This window comes from Hippoglossus hippoglossus, chromosome 22 (genome assembly GCF_009819705.1).
Source record: "Hippoglossus hippoglossus isolate fHipHip1 chromosome 22, fHipHip1.pri, whole genome shotgun sequence".
Classification (NCBI taxonomy): domain Eukaryota; kingdom Metazoa; phylum Chordata; class Actinopteri; order Pleuronectiformes; family Pleuronectidae; genus Hippoglossus; species Hippoglossus hippoglossus.
The window spans coordinates 9,111,535-9,129,242 of record NC_047172.1 but is presented as its reverse complement, the minus strand read 5'-3'; the positions used below and the strand labels follow the sequence as shown (position 1 = coordinate 9,129,242).

The window sequence follows — 17,708 nt, the reverse complement described above, 5'->3', positions numbered from 1 at the left end:
TGGACATGGTAGAAACCTTTCTCACACATAAAAGCTTTACTTTATGAACAACACTCTCTATCATCAGGAGCATCAGTGACTGTACGTACGCGCTTGGCATTCTCTGAGTGGTTGAGCATCTGCTCGGCATCCTCCAGCCAGGCTTGCAAAGCGGCCACCGTGCCACTATACTTCTCCCAGTTCGAGATCACCTCCTCCAGCATGCTGCGGACGCTCCGCACCTCCAGAGCCAGGTTCTTCCACTGAGCCGAGGCTTCGCTGAGGAATTTACTTACCCCTTCTGCTTCATCAACTGAAAATCAAAATGTAAATACGGAACTAGTTCAGTTTAATTAAAACCAACAAGGGAATCAACTGTGCATTCAGACAGCATTCAATTATATATGTTGATAGTTTAGCCATTTGGTTGATCCTGCTTTGTATTAGGTCACATCCATCATGCCAAAATAGCATTTCAATTAATGTTAGATTACTGTTATTTTTCATGCATATTGCAAGACTATGATTATTCTGTGCCAGGGGTTAAAACGTTAGAAAGGTGCAGGCCAACATGTACAGAGAGGAGTAGGTCAGGAGACAGGCAAGGTTAGGGATCGTCAAACAGTTTTTGGACTTACCTCTGTTACAGGTCTTAGACCCTGTAACATGAAATTGATAATAAGACTGTTTATCTTGAGCCCAAATAAATATATCTGTATAATATACATAGGTAATAGACAACCTGAATTAAAACAGAAAAGGGTCTTACTTGAACTGTCAGACTTTATGTAAATCTCTGCAGCTTGCTTGAGGGCTGAGGAGAATATATCATACTGCTCAAAGAACCTGTGGCTTTCAATGAAAGTCTGGAATGAAAATAGAAAAAGAGAGAGATTAAATAGTTTAATAAAAACAGTGAAAGTGAAATATTTCTACTCAAGTGCCATTTATTTCAACTTACAAGGTAGCTTTGCAACAGGAGCTCAACCGAGTCTCGTCGGCCGTATTTAATGATCCACGACTTGAGCTTTGATTCAGCCAACACGAGGAACGACATCAGCCGATACTTTATTTCCCAGAATTCCAGTTTAATCAAGTGAGCATGTGATGATGTGGACACAAAGTTAAACCTGGAAATCAAACAAATGATCAATCATCACTTCATTTTATCTTTGATTTTAAGAAAGACAAACAAGACCAAATACAGACAACTTTTGCCTAATAAAAACAGAAAATCAAGATGGTGTTTATTTATAAGAAAATATTTGAAACTACTTTGTAAGACAAGTAGTAATAGAAAATATAACTGTAATAAAATAACTATCTCACCGTTCAGCTATGTCTTGGAGCTGTTCAGGTGGAACAGGAACTCCATTCACCGATCTGTCTCTATGGATCTGCTGGAAGGTTTGTCTGTGGGATTCCAAGTTCTTTAATACTTCCTGCAAAATGTAAAACATAAAATCATGTTAGCGCTGGCTTTCCTTTACACTGTACTTGTATTAAACAAACAAAATACAGTAAATTTCAGAGGCATGTTACCTTATGCTGTTCCAGTTTTCTGTGAAGAACATTGGCCGTCTCCTCATGTGCATGTTGGATGGGAAAGTCCTCTCTCAGAGCCATTTCTGCCCTGTGAAGCCAGGCCCCGATCACCCCCAGAGGACCAGGCAGGGACTTGTCCAGATGGATATGCCAGTCCAGCAGCTGCAATTGACATGCATTAAAAACCCTCTCGAGCAGAGCAAGATCCCACCATAGAAGATGCTAAAATGATCAAAACACTTCCACATGTTCACAAGCAATCCGGCTATAAAGGAGATTTTTGTGTGAGTCCATACAAGCTGTGGACGTCCAGAGGAGCAGGCAGTGCACTGAACAAAACCTCCTCTGTTCCCCGTCTCCTCCCCACAAAAAAACCTCTCATTTAAAAGCTTGCACTCCACTGAACTTCCATTGGCAGTGAATAAATAGAAGAATCCGAGCTGTGTTTCTCTCATTATGACAGCTTTCAATGTTTGCATTGCCATAATTTTAGCCAAGGGAAGCACAATGACAAATAAATAACTGAATTATCAATTATTAATCCTCAGGTTTGGTTTAATTTAGAGAATGATTAATTATCATAATTAATTCTGCTTTCGTTGTGCCTTGGTTATGAATTATTTATGCTACACAGAAGCATGCAGCACAATTACCCTGGCAGACACACGGTCCCAGGCCTGTTTGACCAGAGCTTGGTCCACAGACAGCTTGCCATCCCTGTGCACCGGCTGTAGCAGTGGATCTGTCTGCTTCTTCTTCATTTCGTACTGTACACGGAAGCTCTTAAATGCCTGCAAATCAAAGGTAGACACACAAGTGGTAAGAGTTGATGAATGTCTTAAAGCAGAATATAACACGGTCCACTTTGCCTTTTTCAAGTCTGACTCACATGATATTTGTCAGTGAGGTTTCCCTCTGCTCCCTGGGCACGTAGCACGTCTCGTTCCAGCTGGTCTAAAAACACCTTCAGCTCTCGCAGCATCTTCCGCTCCTCTCTCTGTCCCAATCGGAGTCACAGAAACATTCTGACTTCTATATTCTTTTTTTTTATATAATTAGCATGCCAATATGTTGAGAAACTCACACCAAACCGACATTCCAGAAACACACAGTTAAAGATTAGATGTTAACAGAATCCACAGAAGGTCAACCTCTACATTTTAGTGCTGATTAGTTTTACAAGTTGAGGAAGAACTAAAGGGGGTACGGACCATCTGTCCATTTTAGTGAAACATACCTCAAGCATTTGTTCTATATCTTGCGGACCAAACTATCCCGGGAAAGCAGCAAAGGCACACAAGGAGATTGAAACACACCACACAAGAGGCATTAGAACAGCAAACACGAAAAGCAACTGATGGGAGATGGGATGAAGGCGAGGTGGTGGGATCACACTCCCAACAGAAAGCATGCAGCACCATGGCCTGATCTCTCACCTTGAGCACCGGTACTGACAGTGCAAAGGTTGGAATTGAGCGAAGAAGCAGCTTAATGTGCAAAAGAAACAAGTAGATGGAGAAATTAAAGGAGTCTGTGATGATGGAAAACAAAAGGCTGATGATTATGTTACTGCTGTGTTCATTCTTTAGTTGATTTAATTAATTTGAGCTTGTGTGATTAAATGATGAGGATGAAGAATAGCAGGCAACAATCGAGCTCAGCAGGAGTTTTCAGGAAGCATATACTCTTATGATTTGAGCATCTCTGCAAATGATGATACACGACAATTTTTAGGGAAACGTGGGTGTCAACAAGATATACAACGATGAAAATAATTTAAGAATACAAGATATATAGTAGTAAATGACTTCTGAAACAGCATTAAGTGCAAATTATGGTATTTTCCCCCAAAATTGCCCAGTGTATCATGGCCTAATGTGTGATTAATATAAAGGATCACATGTTTTAAACAAGGTACCTCATCCTGCTGCCCGTCAGTCTCAGAGTGGTGTGGGTCCGGGTAGTGCTTGAGGAACTGAGCCACGTAAGTCATAATGGATTTCTCATCCGGCTTGTCTACATCAACATCTACAGAACAACACAAACATTATACGATGCACTGGATGATCTGAATATATAAATAAAATGGGTTTCAGGCATCCAAAAACCTTTTAACTTTTGACTTTATATAATGACTTATGTATGACAAAGCAGTTACATCTGGCATTAAGTTCCTATGACAAATAAGCATCATGTGACCTCACATGGCTAAATCGCCGCCGTCCTGACAGATAATTATACATTATTTTATGGTTTCATCTCCACCAGTGACCTAAAGTTTCTAGAAACCATTTCAGTGCAGCTCTTTATGCAATAAAGCATCACGACTCCGCTGGAGAAGACAGGACTGCAGAGCCACTGCAGGCTGCCTCACTCCCACTGACTAACACTCAGACATGTGTACACAGAGACGTTTAATCCTCTGGAGAGTGTCATCTTTTCAGCTCACATTTTGTCAAACCGTTCTTGTAGAATGGATTGAAGGAGAGAGAAAGTTCACTTTCACAGGATAAAAATAGACTGGTACAATCCAGTGAATAACTGCTGCTGTTATGTCTAAAACACTGTTAACTTGGAAATACAAAAGTTTAAAAACACTCATCTATTTAATAACACGTATTCACTGCTATTCTGCCTGGATGGTGTGTATCCCTGATGTATTTAATGCAAAAAGCAGTAGAGGTGAAGGTCACCTTCTGGATCCAGCAGACGGGGAATACCCAGCTCATTTTCAGCGAGTGCAAAGGCGTCTTCCAAATTCTCCCTGTTGCCTCTCCTCCGCACAACCTCCATGTCCACCAGGTCAGGCCTGATGGCATGTATTACCGACTGGAAAGCAACACCATCTCGCCAGCTGGGCCCAAAGTCCTTCACCTGAATTCCATGATACCTGAAATTACATCAAATTGTCAGCTGCATTGTAGGTGCTAGTTCCTCTCTATATCATATTAAGATACTTGTATCTACACCAATATCATTAAACATCAAGCCAAAAGTGACATACTTGGCAGACGTGCACTGCACCCATCTAAGCAGGGCCTTCTTGGCATTGCCCTGAAATTTGTGGACCACTTTTCGCTTCATGGGAGGGCTTCCTGTTTCAGAGCTGGTTAAACTCTCCACAGAGGAGTTGCTGTTGGAAAGTGCCTGAAGGCCTGGCAGGTTGCTGGTTAACTCCTCAATCTAATAGAGAGAGGAGAGAAAAGAAAGGAGATTTACACAGTGACCATGGCAACATGAAACGAAAATTACTCGCATCAATTTGTATCTGAGTTTTCTGGCATAACCTGTCCACTGACGATTGACACTGGGTTTCAATGTTGAGACAAAAATATTTGGTCCTGCAGTTTTTGATGGGCATTGGATATTTATAAGCATCAACTCATCTTGGAGGGAGCCCGGTTATTAAACTCTCAGTATTTAGGGACCTCAGTTGATGTTTTACCTGGAAGTAGAGGATAATGGTCCATATCAACCCAAGGACAATTGATGGTCGTCCATCTGCGATGTCAGTGGCATGAATATTAACAAGTTTGATCTGAAAGGGGGAAAAAAACCATGCAGAGGATTATTCTGGAAATTGAGACACAGTGTGGAAGTGAGAAAATGTTCCCAATTTTTCCCCCAGAGAAGCTTATTGAGTTTAATATCATCCAAAATAATATTATTGCGTGTGCTCAGAGTCATCAAAGCCAAGTTTTTGATGCAGGTAAGTGTGGAGCATCTGTATAGCCAAACCAGGAAGGCAGAAACAGCCAGGGGTGAAAAGTTAACCAGAATGAACAAAAAGGAAAAGAGAAATGTTCAAAACAAATGTACCACAGTACTGCAAACCTTGCACTGGAGAACTGCCAGAATTTGCCATAGTTACATCTTTACATTTGGGCGGGTCACAATTCAAGGGAGCCAGACGCATCAGAACCATTGTTCTAGTCAAAATGCATTAAATGCATGTCAGTAGAAAAGCGCAATGACTACATTTACAGAAACAGAATGACAAGCATTCAAGCATTGCCTCGTACCAATCGTGCATCAAATGAAAAAGAGTGCATACAGTACGTGATCACACAGGGCATTTAATGGCGACTGACCGGAGATCCTCGATACACAGACTGAAGGCACACGTGACGGGAGAGAGATCACAACAATGAACGTCTCAGTCCTCATGGAGCCCAGATGAAAGTGGGACACAGGCCTCACAGAGCCAACGGATTTAGCGACGGGTTATGTAATCAAGAGCTCCTGTTTCTGGCTGCTGCTGCTCTCAGAGCTCTGCATGCTGCGCAGTCAGATACACCTTATTTGCCCTGATAAATATTGAATCAAAAGCTTTATCTCATGACTTCTTAAACACACCATTGACCTCAGTAAGACATCCCATCCTTTTTTCTGCTATGATCTGTGGTTGTGAAAACAAAATACCTCTAAACATTTACAGGATTAAATTAGGTATTATGGCTGAATGCTCACCTTCCTGCCTTCGAGGAATCTGAGCGCAGTGCCGATGTTGGAAACCCAGTGGATCCTCTTCAGCTGGCGGCCCTGCTCACAGGGCTAAAGACAGACAGGAGGGACAAGTGAAAATCAAGGTCACAAAGGAAGCAATGTCATATTGAAATTCAGGGATTTTTCATTCAAACATTTGATGATTTGGAATATAGTAAAATAGAAATTAACTCCAGATGGTCATTTTGTCGACTGTACCAACCACCCACTATGGCAGTTGAAAAAAAACCATCATATTAGTGACTAGTTGGGCTTATTTTCTTACATAAATTAACTGGTGATTGCCAAAGCTGCTTTAAGAGGAAAAGTATATTAATCTGTAAACTCAGGCTGATATAAACCAGCAGGGAGGCACATCTGAGAGCACTGAGTGAATCCATCAGACAGTGTTCACTAGTGCGAGTAACTCATTTGCTTAATAAAAGCTTTACAGATGACATGGCAGTTTGTAGCAGGTACAGCTCTATTTGCTAAATACCTATCAGAGTCAATGCCAATGTGTGTGCAGGCAGGTGTGTGTGTGTGTGTGTGAGGGAGAGAGAGTGATTTGCTAACAGCTTCTCACAGCATGGAGCCCCAGATCTAAATCTAATCTACATGCTGTCATCCAATACTCAATAGAAACAACTTCCAGTCTTGGGTTTCCTTAGTTTTTGTACAATTCAAACACATTTGCCATGCACATGTGTTCTTCTATCCAAATTCAAATGTGTTATTGCAAAGTTTCCCTTCAATCTGATAACAGTTGCGTTTGTTCTGATCAAGACGTTGTAGAGCTGAAATAATTTTACACTCTGAAGAACAAACTACAGAATAATGACACAGTCTCAGAGTACACAGTCTGTTTGCCATTTCTGTGCTTTGTTTATCATCATTTATGAGTGGATTTCTATGTGTTTACAGTATTTACTCAGACATTTCTTATCAATCAATATTTTCTTCCAATCATTTGGAAACATTTCTAATTTGTTTAGCAAATAGAATGAATTATACAAATGTAGATTTAGTCTGTGATATTAAACATTGATGGATAGTTTTTAACTGTAAATCACTGTAAAGTGAATATAAATGTAACAGAAGTGGCAGCAGATTCTTGTTTCAAATGGTGAAAGATAAAAATATGTGCCTTGATTGACTATATGCACTATTACAAGGAAAATCACGCAGAGGGGCATGATTTAAATCCAGATATAAATATATCACCATGTGCAAACGGATATAAGCATCTTAAAAAGGTATAAATCAGCATATCTACGCAAATCATGTTTAAATACTGATCAAAAACAATGGATAAGTACAACTTACGAGTCTCTGACCAGACAGCACCTCCAACAAAGCCAAGAGCTTCACCCCATCTTTGATGTCCTCAAAAAGGTCATTAACCTCTAGAGGTGATTTATGCTGGAGGAGAGAAGACAGAGGTTTAACATTTTTAAATTTAGAAACACAATGTTGTGTAAACTTGAAATCATAAAACGAATCAATCTGTGAAAGCATCAGAACCAGCAATGTTGCACTGTTAGTGTGAGAGGACATTGGTATTCTAACCCATCAGTAGGGGTGAGGAGCAACCAAATGCTGTTTGTGACAAACAGGCTTGTTAGCAACAGAGCCTCCCTGCAGCTGAAAAGATGGTGCCTTTTCCACAGCAGTGGCTTGGTGCCCGGTCCTGGGGCGTTGGTAGTCGTATAACCCTAACTGAGCACTGTCTCCTGGTATCATATCCACACATTCACAGAGCTGCACACTCACAAGTTGAAGGACAATGTTAGAGTCTTCCGCATTAGGAACTACTGTATCAACAAATGAAACAGATGCATGTTTATTCGTTAGAGCGAAGCTTTAATTAAAAGGACGCCATGGGAATTCTTTATTTGGCTTTGTATACAGGCCATTTCACAACTCAACATATTCCATGACAGGATGCAGTTGGCTGCCTATTTGGGGCAAAGCAGTGTGAAGAGACAAGCATCTGTCCTGTTAATCTCTACAATTACAATTATGACTCTATATACAGTTGAATATACTACTTGGAAACCATTAATCTATATCCATTATATTCATTTTAGCTGGATTTAAATAATAATGTATTTTAAAATGATACTTCTAATTTGTACAATCAGACAAATATATAGGCTCTGTAATTTGAAAAACATTAAAAACTGGAAAATGAATTTACTGGGCAACAGAGTCACATGAGACTTTCTATCAGTGGAAAAACAGTGAAAATCACTGGAAAGGTGCTGAGTATTAAAAGATCAGAGGAAATGGAAACAAAGGATGAAGGGAAGCTGTGACGACTGCAGGAAGTTCAAACTTAGATAAAACACACTTTCACCCAAGAAAAGAGACTCCACTCATTGGTCATCTATTAACACAAACAAAAATACTGCAAGAATCCTTTAGTGCAAAGTGTAAATATCCCTGTTAAATAAGTACAACTCTGTCTGCAGTGCAACTATGACTGAGCGTTCTTTCATGAGGTAACGTATCCTACATTAGTCCTATTGGTATTCACAGTGAGTTAGCTCGGGCGCAGTGCATGAATAATGAAGAATAGAGCAACAGAGCAATTCTACGTTGGCCCACCACATAAAATCACATATAAAGTTTTAGAAGCCATAGTTTGAACTGTTGTGGGCAGATCAAACAAAAAAAAAAGACCCAACTAAACACAATTTGTCTGCCAGGTTCCAGACTGGCTGTCTAACCCCAGATGACACAGCAGAGTGTACAGTTAGTTACTTAAATATTCTCAGCATCATATTGTGAATCTTGAGCAAATATTTCCCAGGTTCGTCTCGAAGCTGTTTGTGATCTAATAACCTGTTATTTTTAGGGTCACAGTGTGATGCACTGCAGCATGAGACAGTGTGTTATTGCCGTGCACTCAATGCCATGTAGTTTACATGGATGTCAGAGACGGACAACTGCCCGCAGGGAACTGTCCTCACCCTCTTGCTCTCCATCTGCACACCGCATTACTGTCCCTGCCAGTCTTGCCAATCCTGCCCACACACACACACACGTGCATGCAAACACACACAGTGCATCAACAACCAAACACCCATATGCATACCAACACGGGCAGACACAGACAAACACAACAGAAACATACACCCCACGCAGTAACTCCATCAAAACCCCATAAGGTTGCGAAGAGGCTCTATATAAGTACAAATGTCCCCAGTGAGATTATTTAAACAGGACTGCACCGATTCCCCTGAGCTCCGTCATGTCTGTGTTATCTTTGCAGCAAAGCAACAAGCAACTGTCTCTGCCATGACCTTTTCAGTGCTTCTCCTCTCAGGATGACAGAACAGAAGAATCACAGATGAACTTTACAGAGGGTGGGTTCCTTCCCCATCATTAAATCCAGCAAACTGTCATTATATACATACAAAATCATGTCATTACTTGCAGTTAATAAAATTAATTCAATTATTATGTGCATTGTGTTATTCGAGGCCATTATTGTTGCGTTTTAAAGCTTGTGTTGCAGTCAGTTCTCTACCACTGACCAAAGAGAAGCTACATTATCATGACAAGCAATAAAACATAGATCACAAGTGTCTGTGATGAGAAAGGTCAGCACGGCACGGCACAGCTTCACTTGTGACGCAAGGGCTTTGACAATTTGTTTAACATGAGCCTGATGAGCTTGTAAAATCCACATGAGTGTGTGTGCGTGTGATTAACAACGACCGTTAAGTATGCAAGGAGTGGATGGCACGGAGTGAAATTCACACTTACCTTTGCTAGATGAGAATTGATCCATTTGGTGAAGGTTCTCTTCTGCACCGCCTCTTGCTCATCTGAAAACAAAAGGCACACGACACATGTCAATACACGGTAGATGCCTTTGGAGTCTCATACTTGAGGACCTTGTGACGTTGATAGAGGACACGCAACAACCGGCAAGAATAGATGCAACAGGAACGTGGGGATCTGAGTAGGTTTTTTGCAAAAAGGTTAATTGATTCTAGATATGGATTGGTTGGGTTTATAGCTACCACAGAAACATAAAACACATAAAATATTTATGTCCAACTATTGTCAGTTATTGTCTTCGCGGGACTCCCCAGTCGTGATCCTGCTTAAGCCAACTTCATGTTACATAATTTCACACTGCCTCAGGGATGTTGTGTAGCAATACCTCAGCCATGCACCAAGCAAGTAAGAGGACTGACTTGTACGATGATTAGTTCTGTGCGATGTCATTAACACAAGCCTGCTAGCAAACTGCTAGTATAATAGATCCTCCAGAGGAGTGCTCTCAAAAAGAGGTCATACCAGGAGATTAGAGACTGAGTAGGGAGGGAATTTCTGCCAACACATCTCGCAAGCCCCCCCCCCTGTGCTCAGTAATAACATGCGTGATTGTTCGGGTCACCCTCAGCCTCTTTTGTGGCCTATTATGTATGCAGCCACATTTCCTCATGCATTATGCATGGGCAACAAAACAACTGATTTCCTTGCTTTTGTGACGCCGTTGTCATGACGAAGAGTGATTCCTAACACCCTGTCACGCATGCCAGTGGGCTAGTGCTGCACAGTGCAGTGAGTGGCCATTTTTAAACATCCACCCTCGGAGATGTAGACAGTGGTCACGTGTTTAAGGGAAGCAATGCGAACACTATACAGGGAGCAAAGACATCAAGTTAACCCACAGGCAAATGCTTCATCACTGATGCACAGGAGATGCCCACTGAAGCATAGCACGCTTATACAGATGCGCACACACACACCCACACACACACACAAGCAATCATACAGATGCAGCACACATACAGCAGTGTTTGTGCAGCATAACTAGTTCACGTAGCAGGGATTCACCTACAAACCTTTGGCATATGTTGCGTCCCATATTAGCAACACAGAATGAGAGATGAAGGGTGCTGCTGCCCTACTTACCACGTAGATACTGAAAAAATCCAGTCACCAGGTTTAAAGAAGTCTTCCTGACAGATACATCCTTGTAGTGAGCCATTCTACACCCCACTCTCCGGCTCTTCCCCTTTGCCTTTCATGAGTTCCAGGGTTCATATATATGCATGTGTGAAAATTAGATCCACAGTGGAAAAAGTGGCAAAAAAACATGCAGAGGTCCTTTCCCCCTTTTTCCACCAGGAAGCAAAACAGATCTGGCTGCCTGGTTTCCCTGCTGATAGCAAAAGAGCTGCTGGAGGCTGTGTTGGAAACGTCCCCTCCTCCCTGACACTCTCCCACACAGACCCACACACACTCACGCACACGCACACGCACACACACACACACGGACGGCAGAGGAGAAACCTCTAACTGAAAGGGTGATTTACAGTCCCATCCTTCCTTCTTCCTGTCTTCTTCCCATCCAGAGGAGCCATGCCTGTTTGGATGTGCACAGCCCCCACTGCACTGCCTAGCTGTATCACTGTACCGTCTGAGGCTGGAGAGAGATCAGCTAGATGCATGGCTCCACCAATCAGGACGTGGGAGGCGGTGATGTCACAGCCATGGCTGCATTATCCCGATTTAAGCCTGGTTTGTGTGTGTGTGTGTGTGTGTGTGTGTGTGTGTGTGTGTGTGTGTGTGTGTGTGTGTGTGTGTGTGTGTGTGTGTGTGTGTGTGTGTGTGTGTGTGTGTATGTGTGTGTTTTTATGGGCCTGTATTTGACTACAACATTTGTCTAATCTCCTGTGACACTGACACTTTTCCAAAAGCATTACAGTGTCTGAGGCAATAATGAGTCAAATATTACATAAGAAATTATTATTATTGTTTCAAATGTTGGCTGTAAATTGAAGTCCCCGTGGGCCTTTTAATGAAACAGACCAGAAGTAAATTAAAAGAGTGCTGCTCAAAAGCTCACCAGCTCTTAATAATTAATGCTGAGGCTGGTGAATGACATCTACCACCTGCTCTCTCCCTCTCTCCCTGTCTTTATCTCTCAGTGTCAATGCTATTGTGACGACAAAGCAGACACACCCACAGACCCCGGGGATTCCCTCTGCATTCACAAGAAACAGCAGTTTACAGCATCGCTTTTTGTCCCATGAGTTCGACCAGAACCAGTCTGTCTCTCTGCTGGACCACCACTCAGTGAGTAAGTATAGTACATGATAGCTTATCATCTCCTGTAGGGGGAAAAAATCCTTTTATTCTTTCAAGACCACCCACATACTAAAAGCTTCTCTGATATACTAAAAATAGGCCTGAGCTTGTGATTCTATTATTAAAGCTGTAAAGACTTGCTGGTGGAGATGGCCCAGAAAAGCTATTTAGGTGAAGATGGATTTTTTTCCTCTCTTTTACATCAAAACAGCAAAAGGTTAAAAGTAGCACCATTAAAATGATCTTGACAGCTGCATGCTCTGAGAACACTGAGCTTTTAGAGAGACTGGGATCAATGCTTATTAATGACCATGGCCCTAACAAAAAGGTTAGATATTCAAACTGGTTTGTCAATGAGGCCAAATAATACAAATAAATTAAAAGCATTAATCTTATAATTCACTGCAAATTAACGTTTTTTAAGTTTTTTATATATTTACGGTGTTTTTTTTTATAAGTCTTTAACATCCCACCTCCATGAAGATGACACATTTCTATATATTCTTAATTTGTACACTCTGCTGTATGCTTGCACTATTTTTACAACAGAGCAATCTTACAAAAAACAGACCAGAAAAAGATAAGGTAATCTATCAAGACAGGCATTAGGTGCTCATATTAACTCAACTTTTCATAATAGTAATAGATCATACATAATACTAACATCCAACAAAAAGAGGAGTTGATGGCAAAAAGCTATGGAAATGTTTGTTTTCCTCTGTACTCCCAGGGACTGATAGGTTCAACCCAGGAAATTTCCTCTGCTGCAGGAAGTGATTTATTTGTGTTTCCACCGGAGGCAACCAGGGCAGAAAATCCAGAAAAAGGGGCAGAAAAAAGCCGCCCCCTATAGCTCACCTCGTACCACACATCAAGGCTGAGTCCTAAACGCAGAAGCCCAAGTTCGAATTCAACTCAGCCCCTTTACTACATGTCACTGCCACCTGTCTTTCCTCAGTCTCTCTACTGTCCCTCTCTACTGTCTAAGATCAGATACGCCCAAACAAATGGAAAAATATGCCAATAGTACAGCCAATATGAGTAAAAAGAACATGCTTTCTTTTATACCTAAAAATGAGAAATATAAACTTAAATTTTACTCAAATCAGCCAAAGTTAGCAGCAACTAACTTCAATCCGCTACCAAAGAATTATGTTTTTTAGAACTTTATCAGAATGAGAAGAAAGAAATAAAATGAACAAGAAATATAAAACTAACTTGTAAATGATAACTTCAACTTCCTCTGATATTCCAGCTGCTCAGTGTTACTGTATATCCAACTAGATATTAAGGAGCTGTCCAGAGTCCTGAACTTAGTTGGCTCACTTTGTGGAATTGAATTTACAGCTCAACATCATTGAGTCCTTATGTCTTGGTCAACTGACTTAATTCATCCTGAGGTAGCACTAGTTGCAAAGTGGCAATCGAAAGTGGATATTCCCAGCAACAAACACCACACAGAGCATCGAACCACTAACACATCTGCAAATCACACGTGTAATGGAGTACTTAAGGTGATCTTAGGACAGATGATACCTTTGGCAATACTGTGCTATAGGGGGTTGGCTTCACCGGCCTGTGTTGGTCACCTGGGAGCACTGTAAAAGCCCACTCACTCTGTTGTTGTTGTTCCGTTTAGTCGAGAGCAGCCGCACTTATGCTCTGACAGGCCAACAACAATCAGGGGGGGGCAAGATATGATTCAGAGGCTGAACTTGAGCCAGTCCCATTGGACACAGACAGATAATGTGAAGGATTTCCGGATCTTCTAAAACAATATGACACCATCGTAATCTAATATTCAAAAACAAACGTCACAAATCAAAAACAGGCTCGCAGAAATGATATGTCGTTTTTTAAACCACTATATTCTGCAATACTGATGCCGCCTGTGGCAGCTTGGCTGTATTACTGTTACTGTTACTGACATTTTGGAGTAGAAGCATCTCTCACAGCTGTCAACGTGCAAAACGGCCTTTCTTTTACTTGCTGTTACACCAGCTTCCCCTTCTTGGTGAGCAAATAGTTCCACAGCAGTTCTCTGTGGTTTTAGTTTGTGACCTTTTACAATAAAAGGGAAAATTTTGTGTTACCGGCTGCAAGAGCAACGTTTTTTTTTAGAGCTGAAATTATTTAATTCAAATTCATTCAACAGAATATTTTTCAGTGTTTGCTTTTATCTTTTTGACATTAATTGGCTATTTGAGTAAGTTGCAGCCTTAATGATTTTAATGATTGCATGTGTCACTTGATTACTTCACAGGAAGAAGAGAGGTTAAAAACTACAAAACATTTAACAAATAATAACTTGACATCTGAGAAAATCAAAAAAAATATTTAAAAAATGAATCAATATATATATATATATACTAATAGACATATTTCTCCCAGTATATGTATCTGATTGCCTCTCACAATGAGTCGTCAAAGCAAACCCTTCATCAGCTGTCTGGCTTCATATCCTGTTTGACACGCAGTCTCAACCAAACTGAAACCCACATGAGCCCAGTCATAATGAGAGCAGGACGCCTGCCATGCAAACTCGACCACACGACTGCACCCTGAGGGCGTTTAAGGTTGCAAAGTGTGGGGCCCTGAAACCAAACAGACAAATGCTCCTGTAGCATGATGGCACTATTAAAAGTATTTCTTTCAACACATAGTGCGTCTGTATTCACTAGATTGCAGATTTGCAGACCGAGTGTGCAGTGACCCTCCCTGTAGGATGCCTTTAATGACAGGACTATTACAAACTATACAAAATACAAAAACATTACAAACTACCTCGCTGCTCTTCATCTATGGAGGAGCACCTAAAACCAGTGGCTCAATAATGTCTTCCCGATGTGACCTGACACCAAATTCCACTTCCTGACAAGAAACTTAATTTTGCTGATGATGCCATTTGAGCACCGTTCAGGTAATTTCTCCCACGCAGAATGTAAAGTGTTTTAAATTTGTATTATAGAACAGAGAGATTAATTTTGCAAAGAAGACATCTCTTTGTTTTCTATGATATCTTAAAATGTCTGTAGGCAAAACAAATCTACCTAGAGAGACTTATAAAAGATTAAATTGATTTTAAGTGAGCTTATATAATCATTCACGTCAGTACATGCCTGAGCCAGTACGGGGGTGTAAAATGATGACCAATTTTTCACACCTTAAGCTTAATATATATTGTGAATAAGTTAATGGAAGTAGCTGTGCAGCACACCGGAAACCCAGGTCTCTCTACAGCAGGAACTGGGCAACAATGGCACAACCACAGAATTTTTTTTGTAACAGTCGCTATGGTAACATGCCGCATCGTGCAAAATTTCCTGGTATAGTGTACATCCAGAAATACATCTGAACTGAGCCGCAACGGATGCCAGAAATGACCAGACATGTGTAGTGATGGTAGCAGCCTTCTGCCCTAGTAACAAAAGGGGGACACCAACAAAAAGAGACTCCTGTTATCGACCGCTTCTCTTACCAAGGGCAGACAGGGTGTCAGGTTTTAGTCTTGCTGCAGTTGTCGTGACTCAGTGACTCATGTCAAGGCTCAGAGCAGAATAAATGTTTGTGATGATGCTTGATCTGCTCTCACTTTTACTTGCATGAAACCTATTTTGTCAGAAGTGATCAAAAAAATGTGTTCGACAAGTATCAAGTTCTTTTCACGACAAGATGAGTTTGTGTTACTGGGGTAATGACACAATGTGAAGATGCATGCCTCACGATACATTTTGGCACGCTACTATCGACAGAAAATCTGATTTAAAGATGTGAAGACAGGAGGAAAGATCTGAATCATGTGTCAACATCATGAGTTTCACAATTTTTACTGAATAAAATGAATTATGTTCCTCTAAATACTTTCACAGTTTCCTCTTCTGAGTTTCAAAACAGTGTCATGTCTTTTATAGTTTGGTCACAAGATATCACAGAAAATGTCTTATTATTCCAAATAAGATTATGTGTCAATTTGGAAAAAAGAAAACATAAACCTGGCGACTAAAGATATCACATGCATGGTTAATCCAATAATCTGCATGTGTGATTAAGACGCTACAAGAGCACAAAGTGAGACAATGTGTGCAACTTTTCAGTTTTTAAAAACCTACCCTACATTTTAATTTACGGTGTATTTTACAAGTCTTCAAGTCCAGCAACATAAATGAGAGTATACTGAAAACAGACAAACCCTTAACTGTAGGCATGTCCTATCACCATAATCCTAAAAAGCAATAAAGGTAAAGAAAAGCAATATTTGAACAAGTTTTCTAACAGTACGCCCAAATGCTCTTATGTTAGAGGGCTTGTATCTAAGCATTAGTGCTTGGCCATCCTGCCTTGCAAAAGCTGGCAAACTTCAGATGGGCACGCAGCCCAGTCCTTGAATCAGCACAATATCCCTGTGCAGCAGCGCTGGAGGAGAGAATGTTTTGTCCTCAAGCCAACTGAGCCAAAAACTGACACTTACCCTGCAGCTTTTGCATCACATTAGCAATGTCCACTGACGATCGGCCCAAGAACCTGGGAGAGGCCATGTTGTCTCGCCGCAACTGTATGACAAGGTGGGTCACAGAGGATTCAGCAGTCCTGAGTGGGTCATCCCCTCTGCTTGTCACTCCCTCTCCTCCTCTCTCTTCTCTCTCTCTCTTTCTAATTTCCCCGCAGGACCAGGCCCAATTGAATCTCAGGTTTCATGCAGCCACAAGCAGGTTTACTGTCCAATAGAAGCTCTTCTTCCATTCACTGCCTGCAAAAGAGAAGCATGTTAATGGGGTTTCAAATAGAGGCCACACCTCTTCTCAAAGGGTTCTTTAAGTGCACAGTTTGTCTTTAAGCCTACTTTCAAAACTATGTGCACTATCGAACTGATGTTTTAAGTGTTTTTTGAGAGTGTTTGTGGTTGATGAAAGAGATAATATATCTCTTGCAGAAGATGTCCTACCCATATAGGACTAAAATATTAAAGTTTTCCATTTTTTGGCACAATCGATGACGCTAGCTGACTTTTTCTTGCACACTGGACTCATCTTTGTCTCCTTGTGTAGTGATCCAGTTTTGTATTGTACAGTGTTTTTGGACCTTTTGGGTATTTGTTTTGAATGACGTATTTTGAAATCAAATGATATTTTATTTGTATGTTCAATATTCACAAATCACAACTTGCCTCATAGGTCTTAAAAAAATGTATAAGGCGCAAGGAATTAGTTTAATGTCTTTTCTTAACCCTTGACTAGGGTGAGGAAAAACTTACCAGAAAAAACTTTTACTTTAACAGGCGAAAAAACTGAAAGTTACAAGCAAATAATCCATCTCCCAGGACAGACAGAAGTCTAATACACATTGTGTGTACAAATATTTAACACAGGGAAACATACATGAGAAAAGTGTTTATTTTATTACACCCAGCTGCAACCCAATTTCGTTTGGATGGGATAATAAATCTGACTTAAACAGAACACAAGAAAATATCTACGTGCTTCCTGGACAACCAACAAGTCTCCACCACAGAAGACAGTATGACATATTACAGTGAGAAAAGCACAGAGGTAACATACTGAAAGTAACCACTGTCTCACAACAGAGGC

At 40.9% G+C, this 17,708-nt stretch overlaps 1 protein-coding gene across 6 annotated transcripts in view; it reads right to left on the bottom strand.

The window, feature by feature from the left end:
- The window catches only part of syne1b (spectrin repeat containing, nuclear envelope 1b), a 71,614-nt gene extending 54,754 nt beyond the window's left edge, over positions 1–16,860 (bottom strand). For 3 of the 6 annotated variants that reach the window (XM_034577002.1, XM_034577003.1, XM_034577004.1), the window contains exons 1-18: positions 10,945–11,454; positions 9,784–9,845; positions 7,336–7,431; positions 5,995–6,078; positions 5,616–5,636; positions 4,970–5,062; positions 4,529–4,707; positions 4,218–4,414; positions 3,443–3,552; positions 2,762–2,794; positions 2,414–2,521; positions 2,178–2,315; positions 1,522–1,686; positions 1,309–1,421; positions 941–1,109; positions 749–845; positions 618–638; positions 90–292 (exon numbers count right to left, since the gene is read on the bottom strand). In XM_034577002.1, coding sequence (XP_034432893.1) covers positions 90–292; positions 618–638; positions 749–845; positions 941–1,109; positions 1,309–1,421; positions 1,522–1,686; positions 2,178–2,315; positions 2,414–2,521; positions 2,762–2,794; positions 3,443–3,552; positions 4,218–4,414; positions 4,529–4,707; positions 4,970–5,062; positions 5,616–5,636; positions 5,995–6,078; positions 7,336–7,431; positions 9,784–9,845; positions 10,945–11,020 — 1,965 coding nt within the window. In that variant the 5' untranslated portion in view covers positions 11,021–11,454. Of the gene's footprint in view, positions 1–89; positions 293–617; positions 639–748; positions 846–940; positions 1,110–1,308; positions 1,422–1,521; positions 1,687–2,177; positions 2,316–2,413; positions 2,522–2,761; positions 2,795–3,442; positions 3,553–4,217; positions 4,415–4,528; positions 4,708–4,969; positions 5,063–5,615; positions 5,637–5,994; positions 6,079–7,335; positions 7,432–9,783; positions 9,846–10,944; positions 11,455–16,591 lie in introns of those variants that run through there. The other 3 variants (XM_034577006.1, XM_034577007.1, XM_034577005.1) reach the window with 3 other exon arrangements.
- Between the last annotated feature and the right edge of the window lie 848 nt (positions 16,861–17,708).